General features: G+C 41.2%; 4 protein-coding genes and 1 long non-coding RNA gene across 5 annotated transcripts in view; 4 read left to right on the top strand and 1 right to left on the bottom strand.

Moving 5' to 3' along the window:
- Positions 1–217: 217 nt before the first annotated feature.
- Positions 218–21,649, bottom strand: LOC114451059 (uncharacterized). Its single transcript, XR_003672168.1, has 3 exons — positions 21,563–21,649; positions 21,357–21,425; positions 218–588 (listed from the first exon to the last, which is right to left on the bottom strand). It is a non-coding gene; the product is annotated as an uncharacterized LOC114451059 (long non-coding RNA).
- Positions 4,580–6,312, top strand: hoxa11a (homeobox A11a). Its single transcript, XM_028429275.1, has 2 exons — positions 4,580–5,246; positions 6,055–6,312. The coding sequence occupies exons 1-2, from the start codon at positions 4,580–4,582 to the stop codon at positions 6,285–6,287; spliced, it is 900 nt and encodes a 299-aa protein (XP_028285076.1). The 3' UTR covers positions 6,288–6,312.
- LOC114450783 (homeobox protein Hox-A10) lies at positions 11,799–14,499 on the top strand. Its single transcript, XM_028429170.1, has 2 exons — positions 11,799–12,788; positions 13,734–14,499. Exons 1-2 carry the CDS (start codon positions 11,930–11,932, stop codon positions 14,006–14,008), a joined length of 1,134 nt encoding a protein of 377 aa, XP_028284971.1. The 5' UTR covers positions 11,799–11,929; the 3' UTR covers positions 14,009–14,499.
- Positions 15,044–22,452, top strand: part of hoxa3a (homeobox A3a) — a 38,923-nt gene continuing 31,514 nt past the window's right edge. Inside the window, exon 1 of the mRNA XM_028429107.1 lies at positions 15,044–15,168. The gene's annotated coding sequence lies outside the window, so the exon portion shown is untranslated. The remainder of the gene's footprint in view (positions 15,169–22,452) is intronic.
- On the top strand, positions 18,111–20,177 carry hoxa9a (homeobox A9a). The gene is made up of 2 exons (XM_028429307.1): positions 18,111–18,786; positions 19,118–20,177. The coding sequence occupies exons 1-2, from the start codon at positions 18,258–18,260 to the stop codon at positions 19,357–19,359; spliced, it is 771 nt and encodes a 256-aa protein (XP_028285108.1). The 5' UTR covers positions 18,111–18,257; the 3' UTR covers positions 19,360–20,177.

Below are 22,452 nucleotides of genomic sequence, written 5' to 3'. Positions count from 1 at the left end.
AATAATGCTTTTTTCGTGTGGTGAAATCATAATTCCCAAGGCAACTAAATACCTGCAGCATTTAATTTATTTTATTAACCGATGTATTCATAGGAAAATTGTTAGTCCAACTCCAACCTGGCAGTTTTTAAAAATGTCACAGGACTGACATTCTAGTGGCCATTCGCTGGGCAATGTGTGTTTTTGTTCCACAATTTCTTGCGCAGTAAATACCAGATGGTCAGACACGGGGAATTCCTCATGCAATATTAGTAGACAGTGATCTCCTTTTTAAAAATGAAGTTGAAATCCTATGACTACACTAAAAAATTGTCAGTTGATTATCTTCTCTTTGTTTATTTCTTCTTTCGATTCGTCTTAAATTTCCTCCCATGGAAGTCCAGTTTATGTCCTTTCGTCCAAGCCTCCTTCTCTGTTCCCATGTTACCCTGAATGCTCTCATTCAGTCTAATCCAGCATTGTGATTCTCCTGCTTTGCCAGAGGTGCTCCCGTTGACCGTGGAGTTGGTTGGTTTCCCTGCACGGCCCCTGTGTGGTCCGACTGGCCCCTCTGTCGTCGCCATCGCTGTCTGCCTACATTTCTGTCACCTGTGGATAAATCAACAGTTGTGCACTGAATCAGTCTCACATCTACTAATGCATTTCTGCTTGTTCATTCGTACGCAACTCTGCTGGCTTATTGTTTCAAGTTCCAGTCTGATGGTTTTATAATCCCCCCCACCCCCGCAACTTGATAACGGCAGAGCCAAGACCATGAACAATTCAAGTTCAAAAACACTTTATATATTTATACATTTGATATTTTAACGCACATACACACATAAATACTAATATCCATAGTGTTATTTAAATTTTGGTTCAATACATAAGTTTAAATTGGTCGTTTATGTTTTGATTATATCTGTCGTGCGGATTACATAACTGTTTAAGTAAAGTTGTGATCTTTTAATGAACATATACTTATATGCTAAGGTCACATTTAACACCGCCGTCTTGTACCATCATCAGACCACCTGTGTATTTATGTCTGCGCCCTGCTCGGTTCTGTATACTGAAGATAGCGTTTCCATTTTGAGTTTGAAAATATAGTGATTGGATTCTTTGAGCTGAGGTGTGGTGGCCCTTTTTTCAACCATAAAATGAAAACAAAAACATCCTGTAGTGAAGCTTTGGGGCTTTTTTATTTCACCTAAAGACTGAAACTACAGGAGGTTTCTTTGGAAGACACTGAATGCTTCTATTTAGCCCCCTTTACAGCCCATGGGGCTACCTGGCGTGGTGTTAAACTGTACTTTCAGATCCTCCCCACACTTGATTGTTTACTTGTTGTCTGACAAGGTTTTATGGCACAAGGATTGGGCCATCTACTCGTCGCCTTCCCTTCCTGACAAAACTATTGCGTTTCGATCAGTGCAAACGAAGGCTTACTTTTTAAAGTGTCACGATAACATCCGCAAATTCGTCTATGTTTAAAAAATCATTAAATCACTTTGTTTATATATGTGCTTTAAGTTATGTCAACAAAATAAGAGGTTTTGAATGCTGACAAATCTGAGCCTCTAAATACACTGATTTGCATTTGTATCTGTGTCAGATACTGATTAGACATGTGCGTTTATTTACTATCAAAACTTAACTAGACTGTTAAATAAATAGAAGGTTTTTGTGCTAATTCCATTGATTGTTTACAGAAACATAACTTTGTTAGCTGCACGCACTCTTTGCAGACGGAACGTTCATTTTTCTTAAACTTTGGTGGCCTGATGAGAACAGGCCTCAAGTGACATTTTTGCGTTGCCACAGCATTCTTTTAACTGTTTAGATTTTAAGCAAATACACATTATACACATAATATATGAAAGCCCTACATGCGATTTACACCCATAGGAAGAAATACAAGTTTGTATTTGACGTTGCTCACAGTTTTTGTCTAGTCTTTATCGTCTAATCTTGTAACCTAAAGCCTGCCTAGATGCTAAGGCAATTAAAGGAACTCCATCCGGGGCACATGGGCCCTTTGCTCAGTGGAGAAGCCTTTCCCTCCCCCGAACTTGAAGTCGACCGTACAGACAAAGCTTTGGCTTTGAGAGCTTTTACGCACCACCACACTGCTGTTTTGTTGACCAAAAGCAACCACAATAAGAAGAGGATCCGGACAGCTGCCTTTAATAAAAATAAAAAACAACACACACACACACATTTGACATAAAATAGGATCTTTGCTTGCCTCCATTTTTAAGATCTGTATTTTTAATCAACAGAGTTTTAGATGCTTTCTAGACAATTGCTTAGAAGTTAGATTATTTATTGTAAGAAGTCATCTTACCTTGGCGGTGTACAGACATATGTTTGTATATGGTTGAAGCTCCCCAGCTGCTGACTTTGAGTCCGTGTAGGTGGCGACTTGCTATCACGCTTGGCCAGTTTTGTGGTGTCTGTCTGGCTTGGGGTAAAAAAAAGGCGCAGTAGAATACTATAGCAGCTATAAAACGCAGGTCTGTGCAGAGCTGGCTTTGGTTTTCCTGGGCATCCTGTCCTCAATTACAGCTTAAAAGCTAGAGCACAACTCGTAGAATTTGTCTGGATTGACTGAGAGGCGGAGCGTGTGGTCGCAAAGACACTCGAGTTGTTTGTGTCCCTGCAATTTATCCAAATAAAATGGCCTGTAAGCATGACGCTTCATCTCACACAGTGCATGCTTCTTTCCTGTTTTGATACATACACAAGATGTTAGTTGGTACTTGTACTGTATTAGTACATGTGTTATTTTAAGGTTGTATTTCACTTTTGTCATCAAGAACCCCTTTGAATCCTCATATGCACACTCGGCTGTGGGGCCAGACCAGCCGTGGCGGTCTTAATCCAAGCTCAGGTCTCTTATCCACAGCACATTAGAGTCAGGTTGCAGCCTCTCTAAAACAAGCTTCATGGTGGCCGCAGAGCAGAGAGAGGGGAATGTGCAATGTGGCATGTTCATCAAATCAAACAGCAGAAATTCATTTTAGAAGATTTTTGCTATTCTTGTTAACCTTTGATCCAAATCTATATGTTGATTTTCTGTGTGATATTTAGAGCGCCCTGATATTCGGCTTAAAAAATGGTTATTGAAAGAGTTTTTGCAAATATATTTTTTTACGTTTTAACTGTAAATATGTCCGTGTGTGTTTAAAATTTAGATTTTGTTTATACGTTGATTGGATTTACGCAAATATGTATATGTTTATCATGGGACCTATTAGTCACTAGATTATGAGTGTAAATTTCTGGGAGCTATTTCCTTGGTGAATAACGCACATTTCCAAACACATTTGCACCAAAACGCGGTAAAATAGCCGTGCGTAAAAGTGCAGCGTGCTGGAATATCGAGTCTTTTAAAGCTGCCAATGGATTAATCGAATGTTCATTTGAGTCCAAATAGAGCAGCGGGATGAATGAATTAAAAAAATAAGAATAGTGTTTTTCAACAACAAGCTTGTAAAATGTGATGACTGATGCAGACACTTCAAAATTTGTAGGCGACTGGATTTAAGCTTGTGCGTTTTCCCTTCCCTGAAAATAAACCAGACAAGGGATATTAAGTCTTTAAGCGTCTCATTTAATGTAAAGAATACTATATGCAATTTACATCTATAATAATGCAGTCTTTTTTCCCATAAGCTTATCTACACCTTAAAAGTCTATTCATTAGATTAAGAGTTCCATATCTCTGTGCATGCTGTCAACATTTTTGTTTGGTCTTGTACTGGCACTAACACAAGGCTATAGCCAGTTGAAACATTAGCCGCTACTTTGAACATGACCCTGATAACCAAATGCCCACTGAGCCAAATGCTGTGTTGTAAAACCACCAAATGATGATGACTAAGACATTGCTAAAAGCAGACTTTAAAGATAAGCTGGATGTCTCCTTCCTCCACTTCTGGTCTGTGTTTTGTGTGCACAGTCACTGATGGTTTAGTTAATTTTGTCAGGAGGCATTGGAAACTTAGCACACACAGTCATTCTATTTGTCATGTGCTGTTTATATATTTTAAACGCAAGTAAAATGAGGACACACACAGACATGTTTCTCCAGAGAAGACTCAAAAGTATGTGAAAGCGCACATGGCACGCGAGAAATTAATATTATTTCAGCAAAAAAATTAAGCTCTTTCCTTTTTAATACCCGTCATCACATTATAATTTCTTTCTTTTGTCTTCGTTGCATGTTAAGAAATTCATTTTTATACCGATGTGGCCATAAACCACCAATGTCAAGCTTTAGGACACACAGCAGTCATGTCTCTTACACTCCTATACACCCACAGGCAGGCAGGCAGGCACACAGGCACACACACTCACACTTACACACACACACACACACAAGCTTGAAAATCTGTCAATTTCTGCCGCGTGGTCACGTGACCTCCTCCTCCGTGGAGTGGATGGAGATGGCTCTCCACGTCAGCTTACGTCTCCAAATTTCTGCTTAGCGAACCTGCTTCAAAGAGGCAAGAGGCACGGCGCTTCAGAGCCATGTTCAGGGCGGTTATAGAGGATTCAAACCCCAACATAGAGTTATAGAAGAGGGTGAACTACGATGATGGATTTTGACGAAAGGGTCCCCGTCGGATCGAACATGTATTTGCCCAGTTGTACTTATTACGTGTCGGCGGGGGCTGATTTCTCCGGTCTTCCCTCGTTTTTGTCCCAGACCCCGTCCACCCGCCCCATGACATATTCCTACTCCTCTAACCTGCCGCAGGTCCAACCCGTCAGAGAGGTGACGTTCAGGGACTATGCAGCCATTGATGCCTCTGGTAAATGGGCGCACCGGGGGAACTTGTCCCAGTGCTACCCCAGCGCGGAGGACATGGTGCACCGGGACTGTCTGTCGGCGCAAACCGCCGTCGTAGGGGATATGTTTGGTAAAAACAGTCCCGCAGCCGCCGCTGCCGCGTACCACCACCACCACCACCACCACCATACAGGCTCTGGTTCCGCTGCCACAAATTTCTACGGGAATGTGGGCAGAAATGGCGTGCTGCCACAAGCTTTCGACCAGTTTTACGACACAGCGTACGGGAACTCGTCGGAGAGCTCCTCCACAAATGGCTACTCAGGGGACAAAACGGCGACTAAGCCGCCCAGCTCTGCTCCGGAGGACGCACCGTCGTGCCGGGACAGTGAAGCAAAGGAGCAGCGGGATGAAACAAGCAGCCCGGAGTTATCTTCCGGCAACAATGAGGAGAAATCCAGCAGCAGCAGTACGTATTAAAGTCAGCGCCTTGGTTATGAGAGAAAGTTTGCAATCTTGCGCGCTGCTGTTAAAAATTTTATATGCTGTTTTATAAGCATATAAGGTTTATAGAGGGCCTGTAGACCCCCCCACCCCCAACAAAACTTTGTTATAAACTGCAGGATCACGTGTTTGGAATTGAAATTGGCCGTGAAAGACATCAGGCCGATGATTTTTTTTTTCTCCCGTAACACTCCCAGACGTATCCAAAAAGCACCCAGTTATCATTGTGAATTCCTATACAGACATGCGTTAATTCCATTTATCATGAACGTGCTTGTTTCACGGTTTCTTAGAGTTAAAAGAGCTCTTGCATGTAATGAGGGTGGTGCCTCTGGTTTAAGATTTAGCACACGAGCTCTTGTGTTATAACTGTCGTCAGTTTGTGTTCCCACTTGTATTTTCACTCTTTATATTATATTTTCAGATGAAGTATATAATACAGTAGAGTCTATTACCTGTAGCTGTTTGTTGCTATATTTTAGAGTGAACCTGTTGTTTTCATTTGCTAGAAAAGGTCAAAGCCCAAGTGTATTGTCTAGCAAGCAAACTGTGAAAGCTTTGGTAATCTTTCTTGTGTAATATAATATCGGTATATGACACTTGAAATGTTGAAATGGGAAATATGTTATTAATGCTTTATGTTGAGGAAATCCGCTCATGCGTAATCTGGGCAACATCCAAGGCGTATAAATCTTATTTTAACATAGTCATGGCTAATTTGAAACGTTTGTATTTTCTCTGACCGATGTACTTGTACTTTCTGTGCCTTCCAGGTGGACAGAGGACCCGCAAGAAAAGGTGTCCATATTCCAAATATCAGATCCGAGAACTTGAAAGAGAATTCTTTTTCAGTGTGTACATAAATAAGGAGAAACGCCTGCAACTGTCTCGGATGCTCAACCTAACCGACCGACAAGTAAAAATTTGGTTTCAGAATCGTCGCATGAAGGAGAAGAAACTGAACAGAGACAGATTACAATATTATACATCTAATCCTCTGCTTTAGGGGTCACAACAACAACAACACATACACACACCGTCACAGCACCAGCAGTCCTCTGCTGTGGGTCTGGCTACGTTTACAGACTGACTGACGCTCCGTCTATGACTCTCCCAGTGTACACTCTGTACTACAATGGCCGCGGAGCAGCAACAACACTGTTTCAATGGTTAATTTCAAGTTCGAGGACATCACTATCCCGTGATATGAAATACATGAAGAGTGAGCTTGAACCGAGAGTCTGACTTTGATTTCGCTCTTCAGTCTCTAATTTAGAAAAATGCAGAAACGGATTGTTTTTTTTGTCCTCGCCAAGACTGTGCTTGCGGAGGCCCATGTTAATATTGTGACTCACAAACGCCTTGTTTATTTCCTTTTTTTTACATGCGGGCAGAAGAAAAATAGCAGTCACTAATTGACTAGTGTCTTTTGTAATCAAACGATTTATTTGAGTGTTTTCTGTTTTTGAAATCAGACATGGCGAACATGTGACGTATATAGGCGAATCGAATCGGTATTGGTGTGACCAAACAATGAGTCTGGACTGATGAAAATAATGTGTCTGTTTTGTGTGCTTATTTATTTTGTAGCCACTCGTTTACTATCCCATTTAATGCCACGACTATCCAAGTCAAAGGCCATTATTACAAGCAGGCTATTTGGATTCCATGTTGAGTCTGAGCTGACCTCAAAACGAGCTTTTCTCGTCTTTTCTTGTTGCCTGCAGAATGAAGGCTGACTATTTATATTTTACATATCTTTCGATGCCCAAAATCCATGTTGATTTTCGGAGACGTATCAGTCAAGTATTGATAATGCAGGCCAAACCAGACAGATAAGCTTGTCCACTGGATGCGTGTGGAGTTGCACTGAGGTACACGCCCAACATATTCACACAGGTAGCCTAGACATGCAGCAGACCCCTTTTGTCTGATAACATTTTTTTTCTTTTTTTTTATGATTCGTGATCTTGATTACTTACAGCCTAAAAAAAGATTAAAACGGCTACATTTCAAGTGTGCTGCCATGACAAGGCTGGTCAGGGTCATCGGATTGAATCAATTGCTTGGTATGCCCAAACTATTGTGTATTATACTATATTTCCAAATAAAAATCTAATGAAATGAATACTGAGAAATAGCTGTTGCGTTGTCATTGTATTGTTTTTTTCCCCTCACGCGATTTTCATTTAAAAAATAATGCAGACCTGTTGCCAAATATTGTTGGATGGAAAAATACGCGCATGAGAGATTTTTACGCACGCAGGATTAACAGATTAAACTCACGATTGTAGCAACTTTGTCACGATTAGGTGCCTCGTTTTGTAGCAGACAGTTAACACACTGACGTGCTACACATTTAAAGGTTCCCGTCCAAGTACAAAGACACACACAGACACACACTCCTCGCTTGTGCAAATGTAACATAGCTTTCTTAAGTAAACTGATGTGAGCTGCCATTTTTTACTCAATGTTTGTAAAAGTTTGCATCTTGGGTAAAATATAAGTAGATACAAACTAAAATATACGTTTCATTGTTGTCCTGTTTGTTGTTTTCTAATTATATTTTGAGCCACATTGTCTTTGCTGCATTCGAGCTGAACAAGATATTTTACAACTGCTGCATTCCATCTGAAGGAAATCTTTATTATTGAACCACAGTTAAAAGCACACAGGCCCATCTTTATCACAGTAACATAGCTAAACAAACAGCATTGCAGAATGTGCCTTTCGTTTGCTAATAGTTTTTTCCCCCTGAGTATTTCTATCTCTGTGCGCAAACTCATCTTACTGATTGGCTTGGAAACACTTTTCCAACAGCAGTCTCCTTTGGCGAGGGTCGCCATATTTGCTGTTGTTATCACCATGTTTATGGGAGCTAGCCGCAGCGCATTGGCGTTCATATATGACAGTCAAAAGGGCCATAAACGCGGGGAGAGAGGCTGAAGTTTATGGTTGCTTCTCTCTGCCATAGTCCGGCCTTGCCTTGCGCATCCTTTACTGCGCGCTGGAATTTCGTCCCTAATTACGGGACATCCTCCCCGTTGCTGCAGCAACGCGGTCATAAAAGCTGTCTGAGAGTCTGGAGCATTTGTACAATTGGAGTGCAGTGCAATAAACCGTCTGAGACCCAAGGTTATTAACTGTGTTACCAAGGAGGCGACAGCAACGACAGGGAGAGGACGGACAGGAAAAGCCTCTGCTCGCTGGCTGCATCGTCTTCATTTGTGGAGCTTTTCCCCCTCGTGTGGTTTTTACCCACCTCGAATCAGTTTAGTGGCAACGGCAGCATTCAGGACTTGACTCTTCTACCACCGGGCGGCGCCATTGGGACCAATGTCATGGCCTTGGATCTTCTGGGGTCCAGACTCACCTCAAATGCATGCAGGTAATAGTTGTCAACAAAGGCCAGGAACTTGAATCATTTTCTCTGCAGCTAAACAGGAGTTTTCTGTCACAGACTCTTCTCCTGTATGTAAAGCCTGCTAGACTGAGATAAGAGCAGATTTGGGTTTAGCTTCCACATTTCTCTCTCTGGTGCCCACTGGGCCGTGCGGTAGAGAAAGTCTTCCTGGGGGCCCTAATAAGGCAACACATCTGTGCCAAGACTTCATGCTGCATGTGCTATTCATTTTACTGAGCCAGAGCCTTTTAATGGGTCGAGTACAACATAGCCTGCGTGTACCTGAAGAGATCTGCAGCCCCTTCCAGTGTAACCACAAATGTTTTGTATTTGGTCTTAGTTATTTAAAAAAGGGGACACTCTTTGTACGCTGTCTGAACGATATCACTGTAAGCCATGTGTGCTGGACGCAAACAACAGATTTCATTTCTCAGATGGTTCTCATGCTAATGTATCTTAAATCACAGCAGCTGCCATGTATGCTTGTTCTTCTTAGTCGTCTTCCTCTTCAAAGTATCTTTTAAAAAACACTTGTCATCCTTCCAAAACGCATTATTCCCTGTGCGTGCCAAATGTATAAAGGCTGTTATTAGAAAGGTCGATTAGACTGTGTTAAAGCAGCAGTCGCGTCTCCTTTTCCTTCCTGCCATAGACACAGAGCTGTACTATTCACACCAAGTGGCGAGTGGCTATTCTGGACCCTAATGCATGTGTGGACCTAGTCTTATTCTTCTTTGTCTCTCGTGAAAAATAAATGCTTCCGCTGGATGTAATAAAACACCGCATTATTGTTCATAACTGCACTCGGGACGAACATGATACCACTGAAACGGCCTCTTCGGCCACGATTATATGGGCCTGATCAAAGCCAGTGGTCAGGGTAAACTGTTTTCAGGATATAATAGCCGGGCAGCTGTGAAAATGAAGATTTAATAGCTTCAATTAATAACTGTAACACACAGATATCGATAGGCTCCCGTGCCATTACACATCATGGAGTGTGCAGACCAAAACAATTTAATACTGGGCGCACAGTAATTAATTGATGTATTTAGTTTCCTTACTGGCTCATGTGTCCCATAAGGAGAAGGCCACAGCGGGGAAATGTGCATAAGCTTTGGACCTATTGCTGGTAGTTCATCTGGATTTAGTGGGATAATAATTTTGTGAATCATTTAATGTATTATGTTGGAGGTTTCCAAACAGCGCACATGATCTGCGCATTAATCTTTGTCTTGAAATTTCCGGCTGTGCAGAAAATACTTTGTATTAATATACACTATTTATAATTTTCTTTTTAAATAGGTTATTGTATTAAATACATACAGACATAAATAACCTCACTAGCAACTTCAGTCATTTAAGTCATCTGAAATATGTGCGCTGTGAGCAGCAACGATTGACAAATGTCCACCGTCGGCGCGGTAAAACTCTAAGCCAGTGTACATAAATGAGCTGTCAATGACAGAGTTTGAAAACTTAAATGGGCTCAATTTATGAATTTCTCCCAAATTTCCCCATTTCAGTGTAACAGGCTGCAAACAAACCCGGGGGGCTAGCCGGCCACCTGGGCCTGGTAATGGCAAAGCTGGCCAGGATTAACTTCAACCTGGAGACAGCAATAGAGTGCACATGGCCAAGGACACGCCGAGATGGAAGGAGAGTTTTATTGTGGCCCTTATTGCCCCAAATTGGACCGACAGGAGGACTTGTATGTGGAAGCTTTATGTCTGCTTTACTCTGGCACTACGACTCTGTTCCTCAAGTTGCCGTGATCAATATTGTAGCAGATTAACAAATGTAAATTTATATATGGGACTCAGTTGGGGCTTTTTTAATTGTTAAAGAATGTTAGATAATTACTGCGGTAAAATGATTCATAATGTTTTATTTCTATAGTCTTTGAAAGAAAATGCATGCAGGGTTTTATGGATTGTGCGTAAGGACTATTCGGATAGAGTTGGACTCCTTCCCACATCCTCTGTAAGTCAAAAACACAGAAACGCAACTATTACTATTATAATAGATATATGGACTTTCTGTTAACGTCTTAACGTGAAGTGTAAAATAGCATACGCTTATAAAATAACCAGAATATGTAAGAGACTTTAAGGTTGGTGTCTCCTCGCGTCTCATTAAAAAAATTGGATTTTAGGAAATAAAATTGCAAATAAACTTATTCGTGAAATATTTTTTACATGACCTTTTCTGTGCTATAATTTCCTTAGCCTTGTGTCTTGGAATTCCGTTGCTGTTATTTACACTCGGCTTTGTTTTGCTAATCCAAGGGGATTTTGTACAGCTGAATATTTGTCCAAAGCCATGAGCTCAGAAAGGTTACGTCTGATGTGATACAGCCATTTAGAACCACACAGATCCAGCCTAAAGTCGATAGAATGTATTTCTGTGAGGAAGAAAAATACATAGCTACATGAAAGAAAAACAAACACATGTTTAATATTACTAACGGCAACATTATTCCCAACACCTTTGCTTTTTATGGTAAAGAGCTCAGTCTTCCTTCAGGCTAAAGGATGCACTATAGTAAACTATAAATGGCTTTTGCACAGTCATTTTGCCACAGGCAGATTCTACCTACAGTTAAAAGGCTTTATTACTAGTTACTCCCTGGCTTTGTTATTTTATGTCTTTGTTGGTGTGTTGCAGCAGCCTTATACTTTTACACTTGATGTTTTACTTTAAAGCCATTTCTTCTTAGTGTATATTAGTGCATTTATAACGGCATACAGGGATTTTGTTTTCTATTTGCATCGCTGTCATATCATATATGGTATTTTAGATGTTAGAAAGGTAGTGCTTTTTTCTGTGTTGCACCATATTTTTCAATTTTGTGATAGCACTTCATTTGAATAAAAAGAAGCAATCGGTGCTTCAGAAATCATTTCGCGATTCTGTTGTTTGAGAAAATGTTTTTGAAGCTCCTTTAAATAATGTAAAGGTGATTTGCACCCTTTAAACCTCTAAATATGTATGTGAAAACTTTGAATCGCCTTGGACCTCGCCCCTTTTGTACAGGGTGGTGCATTAAGGCAGTGTGAGGGAACACACTGATTGCCTTGCTGTCTTCTTTCTCTGCCTCAGCTCCATGATGGATATCATTCCGACTGCTACGTAGCCTCGGAGTGGGAGGGACTGCCCATCTTCCAGCATTTCCATTGGTTTTACAGTCCGCTCGGCGGAGAGGGGGGTGCCTCTAATCATATCCAGCATGTTTTGCACAAGAAATGTCAGCCAGAAAGGGCTATCTTCTCCCTTCGCCAAAATACACCACAATAATGTCATGTTCGGACAGCCCGTCAGGAAATGCGTTTTTAGTGGATTCTCTGATCAGTGGCCGCACCGAGAGTGGTGGAGGTCACTACACTGGGAGCACGGTGTGTGTTCCCCATAGCACCGCTACAGAAGTGCCTTACGGACTACACAGCTATGGATACTTCCCAGGTATGGGTAAGCGGAGCGAGGTGGGTCCCCAAAACATGGTCCCCGCCTCAGGCGCTTACATGTCCAGCATGGAAATGTGGATGGACACGCAGAGGTCATGTCGAATGGACCAAGAGCACCCAGTGGGTCCCCAGGTCGCACCCTGCTCGTTCCCGCAGAACATTAAGGAAGAGAGCACCTACTGCCTGTACGAGCAGCCGAAGTGCCCAAAAGCCTCCACCGCCGAAGATCTTACATATTCAAGGTTAACTGCCGGCCTCGGGTCGAGTTCTTGTACAGTTACCGATGGCGGCGGCGGGGGCTCAGTGCCTGTGCCGGGTTACTTCCGCTTGTCGCAGACGCACGCACATTCTCATAAACTTTACAACACCAACGGCCCCCAGTCGAACCCTTCCCATTCTCATTTTGGCCTACACCCCACTGCTCCTGCTCGCTTCCACACGCCACCAACCTCGACTTCTGCTCCAGCCACGGCACAGGAAGGGAGAAACACCGAGGAGACCGCGTCCTCGGGAAACGCAGACCTGCAGTCTCAGGCTGCATCTGGGACCGAGGAGGCACGCGACTCTTCGGATGGAGAAGCCTCCTCTGCTGACGAAGCAGAAGAGAATGACAAAGAAAAACCCACAAAGACCAATAAAGGTAAACACAGTTTAACATTAGGTGTGGTCCTGCACTTTTGTTTTGTTACCATGCAGGTAGAGTGACGCTTTTTGATGGCACCTGTCAAGTTTCATTTTACAGGTTAGGGTGCAGTGACAAGTCAGAACACATGCCTGGAAACACAGATTTAATTATAACTTCTGTAACTAACTACAAACGTGCATTGTATGAAAACACTAAAATAGCCTTGTATTTGTGCACCTATATGTCCAGAATAACAATGCGTAAAATTGAATGAGTTAATATGTGTTAGTTATTGTAAGAGTTAATGTAATTGCTATAGCCTACAATGTTCCATTAGACAAAATTTTAAATACAGTAATTTTAGTACATGTAGTCCTAGCTAGTGTAGATTTTGACCGCTGCGTAAATATGAATGCGTATGGGCCTACAACTGTAGAACCACTTTTCTGTGCCATACTGTTTACATAATACCACTTCAATATGATACTGAAATAATGTTTCAGCAAACTGTTATATGCAGTGTTATAATACAAACTACAAGTCTCATGAGTGTAACAAAGAAACCAGACTTTACACAGGAGATACACACACACACACACAAGCGCCAAGTGTAAGGCTCCTACTTACCATTTATAAGCAGAACACAAACATGAATATATTGTTTATAGCTTACGGCCACGTTATGAAACTATCTGGATGTTTATTAATTCCTACCAGCTTCTCCAGTGCAGGCATGTTTGTATTCTTACATCCGTGTTTTCCAATACACTAAAGCACTGAGACTTAGAGAGACAGTTGCATGGGCTTAAAACTATATTTTAGGGTACCATTTCATAAATGCATAAATGCAACTTGGTAAATAGTTAATATGTGCGTAAATTTGAAACACTATATGCTCACTTACATACACAGTTCCTCATTTTGCAATGCGTAAAACTGTCCCATTGTCTATTTCTATAGGAGACGGAAAAGGAGAAAACACGGCCAACTGGTTGACAGCTAAAAGCGGCCGAAAGAAACGCTGTCCATATACCAAGCACCAGACACTGGAGCTGGAGAAGGAGTTCCTCTTCAACATGTACCTGACGCGAGAGCGCCGCCTAGAGATCAGTAAAAGCGTCCACCTGACGGACAGACAGGTTAAAATCTGGTTCCAGAACCGCAGGATGAAACTGAAGAAAATGACGCGGGAAAACAGGATCCGTGAGCTCACCTCCAACTACGGATTTTCATGATAAACGAGGTGATCACATTGAAACAGAAGAAAATAGGCGAAATCAATGACACCCATCCACCCTCCTCCCACCTCCCCTCAACCTCTCACCACTTTGTCCACATAATGACTCATTTCACTGTGGGGTGCAACTTTCTTGAATTTCCAAACACGCGTAATGTCAATGCATCGTCCTCTGTGAGCTACTGAGAAAAGTAAAGGAAAACAATCCAATGTTATTGGTTCTATTTGATTGTTTTCTGATATTGTGTTTTGTATTGTTGATCCGTTCCTGTCACCTCTGTCGTAATGGATAGTGTCGTCAGTGGAGTTTAAAAAATGGAATTAATTGTTCCCTGGAAGGTGGCTTAAATTGAGTCTAAATTAAGTCTAATTTTGGCAAATATCTGAATTTAGGAAACAAAATTTGAATTTATTTTTATTTTAATTGGGATTGCATGTTATAACATTTCCCTTTATGGTTAGCAAATATAAACACACTTAAAATTTAATGCCAACCAAGAGCAATAATAATTCACCCTATGACCATTAGATATTGTCTACCATGATATAGGTCTAATCTGTGTATTAGCTAAATGTATAAATTGACTCTTTATTCACGTTGAGGACGTTCGCACGAAAGCAAAGTGAAGGAGGAATGTTTTTATTGTATATTTCTGTGTACATATGACATTGTGTTTTGTGTAATGCTTAATAAATTATCAGCTCGCACTGAGGAGAAGCTGCTTGTATTTTTGTACTGTAGGTTGATGGATTTTAGTCAAAGTGTACACAGATGGAGGGAAATGGAGGCAACAAATCTGAAATTCAAAGTTCAAAATAATATGTGGTGCTGCTCTGGAGATTCTAATGTGATCTGTGTGTAGCAGCTGAGAAAGAAATGTTTGTAAGGGGTAATGTACTGACCATCGGAAATAATTAGGATATTAGGCTATAAGCCGTCTAGCTGCATGCCCAGCCGGCTATTGTAGAGTTTTATGACTGGCTGGTATATGAGGTTTCTCCCTCTCCTCTAAGAGCAGCTTCAGTCGTGAGAGAGCCTTTCGGACTGAGAGGAGGCCTGGCTCTCAGCTAGAAATCTGAACTGTACAGAGCACTGTGGATAAAACAATACTTTCTGCTTTAATCTGGAAATACTGGGATTAACGTGTAAAGGATCCGGTAAGTCCATTCATCATTGTAATTTGTCCTTTTTGCGCCTTGTTGCCGCGGCTTTACTACATTGTGGACAAATGTACAGTTGTACTTTCTCAATACAGACGATTTTTGGACACATGATGACGGAAGCGACGACCACGGTGCATTATGTATTGGCTGATTGTGTTTCACTTGAGGCCCGGATCGACTGTCGTGTGGTTTAGGTAGTTTCATGTTGTTGGGGTCCATTTCTAACTCTGCAACATGAAACTGTCTTAATTGCCCCAGTTACATACATCGAAACTAAAAAGGAAAGAAAATCTGGGACATAAAGATGAGATTTGTTGGAGAGGTTGTTTTGAAAGCACGTTGCAAACCACACAGCCTTCATAAATCGGGGAGGGGTGGCTGACTGCCTGGTTGCTGTGTATATCCCTAATCTGTCTCCTTTAGTGTTTTTGTTTAGATTCCTCCACTTGTTTTTTTTTTGATGGTACAATAAGCACAAAGCGGAGTGTGTGCTGAATATCAACACGATCAAAGCCGAGCTGCAGTATACGTCGTGGACTTGGGGATTAAGAGTAAAGCCGTGAGTGTTTTCCGTGAGTAGTAGTGACGCAGACACGCCAGACAAGGCCTCGGTTACGACCACTGCAGTGGAGGGGAAGGGGAAGGTGAATTGGGCAACAGCGACCTCCGTGGGCAATGAGACCGGATGCTTCCGCTGCGCAATAGTACCTCAGACAAAAGGAGGGGAAGGGCTTTATGGCGATATTTAGATCCGCCAGACAGGCTGTTATCTGCGGAGGCAAAAGAAGTGAATAGCCCCTGCGGTAAACTGGGTGGAAAAAAACACCCTGATTTAGGTTTACAGCCTGAGAAGCCATTGGCATAGTGGCGTCTTTTCCTGCTCTGAAGGTGTTTGTCTATTCTAACTTTTAGTGCACAAATAAGCGCACAGCCGCTCCTTTCCCCCCTTGGCTTGTTTGATGTCTGTTAGCCAAATAATGTGCCAACGAGGTGATAGCCTGCAAGTAGAAGGCACGTTTATGGACACTTTGTGTCGTTTTGGTGCTTCTCTTTTAACTGCAGGAGACTGCAGGAGAATTCCTGCGTGTTGAATTGGCTGTGGCCTTGTGGGGGTGTGGGCAAAGCTCTCGGTTTATTTGCTGGTAATAAATAAAACACACAACATAATATTGAAAACTCAAGGTTGCTGCTTTGAAACCTGGTGAGCTTAGGTTGAGGGTAATGGGCGTTTTTAGGCACACGGCCACTCCTTTTTCTAAAGTTTACGTTATCATGTTTCCCCCCCTCCTTTCTTATTACAATGTAAATATTTAATTACATTTATTGTAATAGTTAGTGCAACTATATTTTCGGCTAATTGTCTTTTACATTTGTAACTTTGAATGTAAGCCAATACGTTTGTATTTGTGCCCGTTTTCTTGTTGCACCATGCTGGTTTTCTGTTTCTATCTTATTCAGCATTTATTATACATCACAATATTTCTACCTATCATCATCCTCTAAATCTAGTACATTTAACGTGCCGGTGTGTCCTGGTGTTCGCCACTCTCCGCACCATTAAATTTAAAAGGAGGAAACCACAAACACCACATTACGCTTATTTTTAGGTCTATTTAAGTGTAACATTACACCGACGCTTGCTGGCATTACACTTAATTTGTTAATAGCAGTGATGATAGCAACATATAGGCCTTTACAAGTGATAACGACGGTGTAAATAATAAACGGTTAATTAAAGTTAAGCTCTGACAAACCAGGAACAGTTATTACGGCTATCACACTATTTACGCAGTCATTTATTAATTATTCTGTAACCGTGGTTTACGTCATTAGGTCAGCTACACACCTAAAAGACATTTCATTAATTTATTTTTTAGGTTTTATATTTTTGTTAACACATATTTTTATTTAATTTAATATATATGCTATAATATACACCACACTATTATTTTTATTTCATATCTAATCCGGGTTTGAATCATAATGATTCTCTAATTTCAATTAATAGTCTGCAGCTGCATCTCAAAAATAAGATTCCTTCATTTTCTCTTTTGTTAATTTGTTGCAAATTTCAAAATAAAAAGTTTTTACTTCTTCAAAAATATTCTGAAGTTTATCATTTCTTTATTGAAAATGTATATTTTTAAATGAAAAAAACATGGACTGTATTATTTCCGTTAAAGCGGCGCATTCCTTGTAATAGTGATTAGCAAATATTCAAAAATAGCCTTGAAATGTGCAGTGACGTAGTATTTTAAGGATGTGTGTGTGTGTTTTTGAATAGGTATTGGTTTTAAGTCAAAATACGCATGCGTCTTTTTAGTTAAGCCTTAAACTAAAATGTGCATTAGCCGCATATATAACCTACATTTTCATGTTCTATATGCGGCTTGTGTGTTTGTTAGTTTTGTCTGTAACATTTAAAGCCGATTAAAGTGAAAATACTTTGACACTGGAAGCTGCACTGCAGCTGAAAAAAATGACAAAATAGTTTGAATAGTTAATTTATATTCCAGTCCTTGCTTAAATCCTGGGTCTGCTAGTTTCTGTACCACGGTCGTGTTTAAAATGTAGTTTGGTGAGCAGCAATGGTAGGGTGCTTACGTGTCCTATAAAGTAACTCGTAAAATAAGGCTTGCAAATTCATACTGTATCGTTTTGGAAAACTGAGGAGGGATTTAACAGCAGCCAGTGACTGTAGAGCAGCAGGAGTGTTGTACACATTCATATTTGCTCCTCATAGATAGCAGATCTTGTCTATATCTTGATAATTCTTAAAACTGGAGGTTGTTATAGCAGTGCGGGTGAGTATTTAATGACCACAGGGATTGATTTATCCTTTATTGTTCAGCCTTATGATCACGTGTGCCTGCTACCCAATGACATGGCAGCCTGTCTCCCCATTACTTTCCCACTGTAGTTCTCTGTGGGGCCAAGTTGCTACTTGATTTCTCCACATTGTTATTTTGTGAGGCTGGGTTTACTGCGTGTGTATGTGTGTGGTGTGTGTGTGTGTGTGCGTTTTTACTTTTGCATGTATCTGTTGTATGACTGCGTGCATGTGAAAGTATAGTTTTTCTGCCATGTCGACATCCGGAACACTGACTAGTTACTACGTCGATTCGCTTATTTTGCCCGAGAGCGAGGAGCTCTCTGTGCCGAGGTACCCCTCTGGTCCTGGGCTTCAACACGCCAGACAGCCCCCATCTATCAGCGACCACAGCGAGCTTGGGACTTGCACCTTCCCGTCCAAACCGCCGGTATTTGGGCCGTCATGGAGCCACGTCCCGGCTCAGTTCCCAGGCACGGTTTCCTCTGTGTATCATCACCACTACGGGCATCCCCAAGTGGGTGCAGACACAGATGGCCGCTACCAGTCTTGGCTTCTGGAGCCCATGACCGGATTACCGACGACCCATCACTACGGAATCAAGCCGGAGGGTTTGGGAACGCGAGCTGACGGCGCGCTGCCAGGATCCCACACCGCGCTGCTGCTCTCCGATTATGCCAACGGGACCGTAGCTACAGCATCACCGGTGGAAAAGGACGAACTGACCGTTCAAACGGGGGACATGAGTGGTGAGGGCGAAGAGAAGCCGGGCCTGGATCCAAGTAAGTCGCTGCCGAGTCCTTTATGTTTATACTATTTATACCGCATTAAGCTGAGAGGATTGTGCTGCGCGTCTTAACAGATGCCATTCTGGACGTGCCTTTTCCTTATGGGGGTTGTTAATGGCCCCCAGCTTACATAGTTGTATTAGATAACCTTCTGCAGCTTTTAAAGTGAACGTGAGGTCGTGAGAAAAACAAACTGGAATTTATTTGGATGTCAACGTATATCATTTAAGTCGTTGCTGGTTTTATGGCCATTTTTTTTTTTTTTTTTGCATTTGGTTAGTCAGAACCGGGACCTCACACTAGTCTCGCAACCCACTCTTTTCAGATAACCCAGTGTCCAACTGGCTCCACGCGAGTGCCACAAGAAAAAAGCGCTGTCCGTACACCAAACACCAGATCCTGGAGCTGGAGAAAGAGTTCCTCTTTAACACCTACCTGACCAGAGACCGTAGGTACGAGGTGGCTAGGCTGCTAAACCTCACCGAGAGACAGGTTAAAATCTGGTTCCAGAACCGCAGGATGAAGATGAAGAAGTTTAATAAAGACGGCGCACCGAAAGATGAGTGACTGAACCAGATAAGCAGTATTTAGGCTGATAGGCGAGCTTTGTGTGTAAAAAGCTCATAACTTTGCTGGACCTTCTTTTTAAACTTCCATTGTCTTATTGTTCTATATAACAGCTATAGGATTATTTGTCTTGTTAAAGCATGTTGGGCTTTAGTTTGATGCGACTACCTTTATATTGCACAATTTTAACAGTGCCCACTTGTTATTAATTTGTTTATTCTTACGTTGATTTGAATTAATACCTCGGTAAAGTGTATTAGTTGGCTTGGTTCCTGTGCTTGTTTGTGTATGGATGTTTTAGCTGTGTGTGTGTTTCTGGTTTGTAGCTATATTTGTTGTCTATCTCGGAGTCATCTGAGCGTATCTAGTTTGTAAAATGTATTAATTTTATTGTTGTTTCTCCATTTACTGCTAGAAACTATGACTGATGACCATGAGTTTGAATCTAACGCTTAACCGCATAGAAGAACATGACTGGTCGCATTTTGAAGTAGGTGCAGAGAAACCCAAGAAACCTCTTTTCTGACAGTTCTGGCAAAATTAAAAGATATTATAGAATCTCTATTAGATGACATGATTGACTACCTATATGTCTTTCAACTACCTACAATAACCTGTTTTGCGATGGCGGATTATAGTAGATTTGCTTGCATTGCTGAGCTATGACTGAATTTCAGGGAATAACATTTTCAAAGAACATAATGAGTGTTTGTTAGTGAGAGGAAAATTAAATAAAACACTGTAGGCTACTCATTGAATACCTCGCGGTCTGCTGACCGTCTGACTTTTGGTTCTCAAATGTAATTTGTACTTTATTTATTAAATAAAACAAATTATATCTGCGAATACATGCACCTGACCTTCCTGTTCATTGTAGTCTCACATGACCTTTATTATGTGTTTTTTCCGACCTTAATTAACAATTTCCTGCTGCACAAAACATCTTAAATTGTGCAATACACTAAACAAATAACACATACAATTTCCGGGACGTAAATAGAATCTTATATTTGTATGCTTAAAGTGAAAATGTATTTTTTTAAATTACTTCTGCTTCGTGCTCTAATCGATTTCTAGGGCACACACACACACAGTTAACCCGCACACACCTATAGGTGAATTGTGTGTGTGTGTGTGTGGATAGGGGACAGAGCTGCGTCTTGGCAAAGGATGTTGTTAGCTGTATACAGCCATAAAAGACAATTACCGCTATAACCTTTTATGGGGTGCAAAGCGCTGCGAGGCGAGAGGACACAAAACAAAAAAAGACATCGAGGGCTTCGACAGCTGAAGCCCAAAATAATGCAGCCGATGTGTCAGATATGATAAGGCCGCTCAGCCTAAACCTTCGCCATTAGCGCCATATCGACAAATTACTAAACAATTTACAACAAAAAGGGGGGGTTATTTTTAAGAAAAAAAATATAACTACATTTAGGATTTGTTTTACGCATAGAGTGCGACCTAAACATGCATACAAAGGGGGATTTTAAAGAATAGGTCTAGTTTAAAATATGGCCTCTTTATACTGTGTAAGGTTTGTTCAAGTCTCTGCTTGTTGGGGAAGTATTTGGCACACACATCCAAAATCCCAAAAGTGAGCCACAGGCTCTCCTGATCGACCAAAGACATGGTCCCATCAAATACAGCAGGTAATCTAGTTCACATTAAGGGCTGCACACAAACTAATAGATGGCTCTAGTTAGAGGGTAAGTCGGACTTCCAACTGGAGTGCTGTTGTGACGCGTTAAGAGACGCAGATGGACCCAAACTTCAAAGACTCGGCCAGAGACAGTGCAATAAAACGCCTGGTCTGCTATACTGTCTGGCATTCCAGTTTTAATGGCTTTATGGCCGTCCAGACACAATTAGGCCGTTTCCAGAATGGCACCCATTTGTTTTTTTCTTCCCTTTCTGTGACTGGGATCTGGACAAAAGGCCGAGCGGAAATGATCAGCTTTATTGGATTCTCCCCGACGGGGACGCGCAGGACTCACGGTCATTTGGAGCGATCCTTTGTTTCTACCTGGGAACCTTCCGCCCTCTGCTCCTTTTCTGGGACAGTCCTAAAGGAAAAGGAGCAATAAAGTCAGCAGCTAGTTTTAAACACAGAAGGCCTTATGTGGATGCTAAAACACATCTGGATGTGTGCTATGGCACCAGAGCTGCGCTCAAATTCCCAATCACAGAAAAATAACGTTACCTTTAGTGTGCCCCTGTTCTCTTTATCTTGAATATTCTCCGGTAATGCAGTAGGAAATCAAAAAACGCCTGCGCAGTACTGCCTCCCCGCCCTGCAATCCCTACAAGTCACCAGGGGGTGGCGACACTGTTTCACAACACTAGTCCACTATTTTTAACAGTCCTCCTTAATGAACCTTCACTGGGGAACAAACTGTAGTAACATTTTAAGAGTTGAGGAAAATAATTTCACACCTTTTTACAGTCTCAGTGCAGAAACTGCTTCCTCAAACCTGCAGCTCTGCAGGAAGGAATGAAACAGGCAGCGCACTGCGGGCTTACAGCTGACATGCTGTGGTCCTGCTTTTGTTTTGCTTTATTTATTTATTTGCTTTTTGAGATATTTTGTTTTTTGGCGACAAATAATATTAAACTAATATTAATTAAACTAGTTTAATAGATGAAAATCTGGAGCATTTTCCCCTTAATGCATTCCATACGTGACGAATCCATAACGAGAATTTAAAATGACAAACTCGATAGTCCTAAAAATAGCAATAATAATAATAATAATAATAATAATGTATGCACGGCTATGGTAGCCTATAATATAAACAACAATAACAAAAGCATAAATTACGGGACTATTATTATGAATGTAGACGTAATAACTTATTGGCAATATAGAGCAAGAATGTATTATTGTTATTATTACTGTTTTTATTATTATTTTTATTATTATGTTCTTTTCTTTCCATCTCTTTCCATCTGATATGCCTACTTTTATTTGTTTAGAAAATTGTACTTTTTTCTTTATATTAATTAATTTCAAAACCACCATGTTCTTTTTACATACTGTGGCTATTGTAACTGTGTGTAGGCCTAATGAATCAATGAAGACCAAAAATATTA

The sequence above is a fragment of the Parambassis ranga genome, chromosome 2 (assembly GCF_900634625.1).
Source record: "Parambassis ranga chromosome 2, fParRan2.1, whole genome shotgun sequence".
NCBI classification, from domain to species: Eukaryota; Metazoa; Chordata; class Actinopteri; family Ambassidae; genus Parambassis; species Parambassis ranga.
This window is presented reverse-complemented; position numbering and strand designations above follow the sequence as displayed.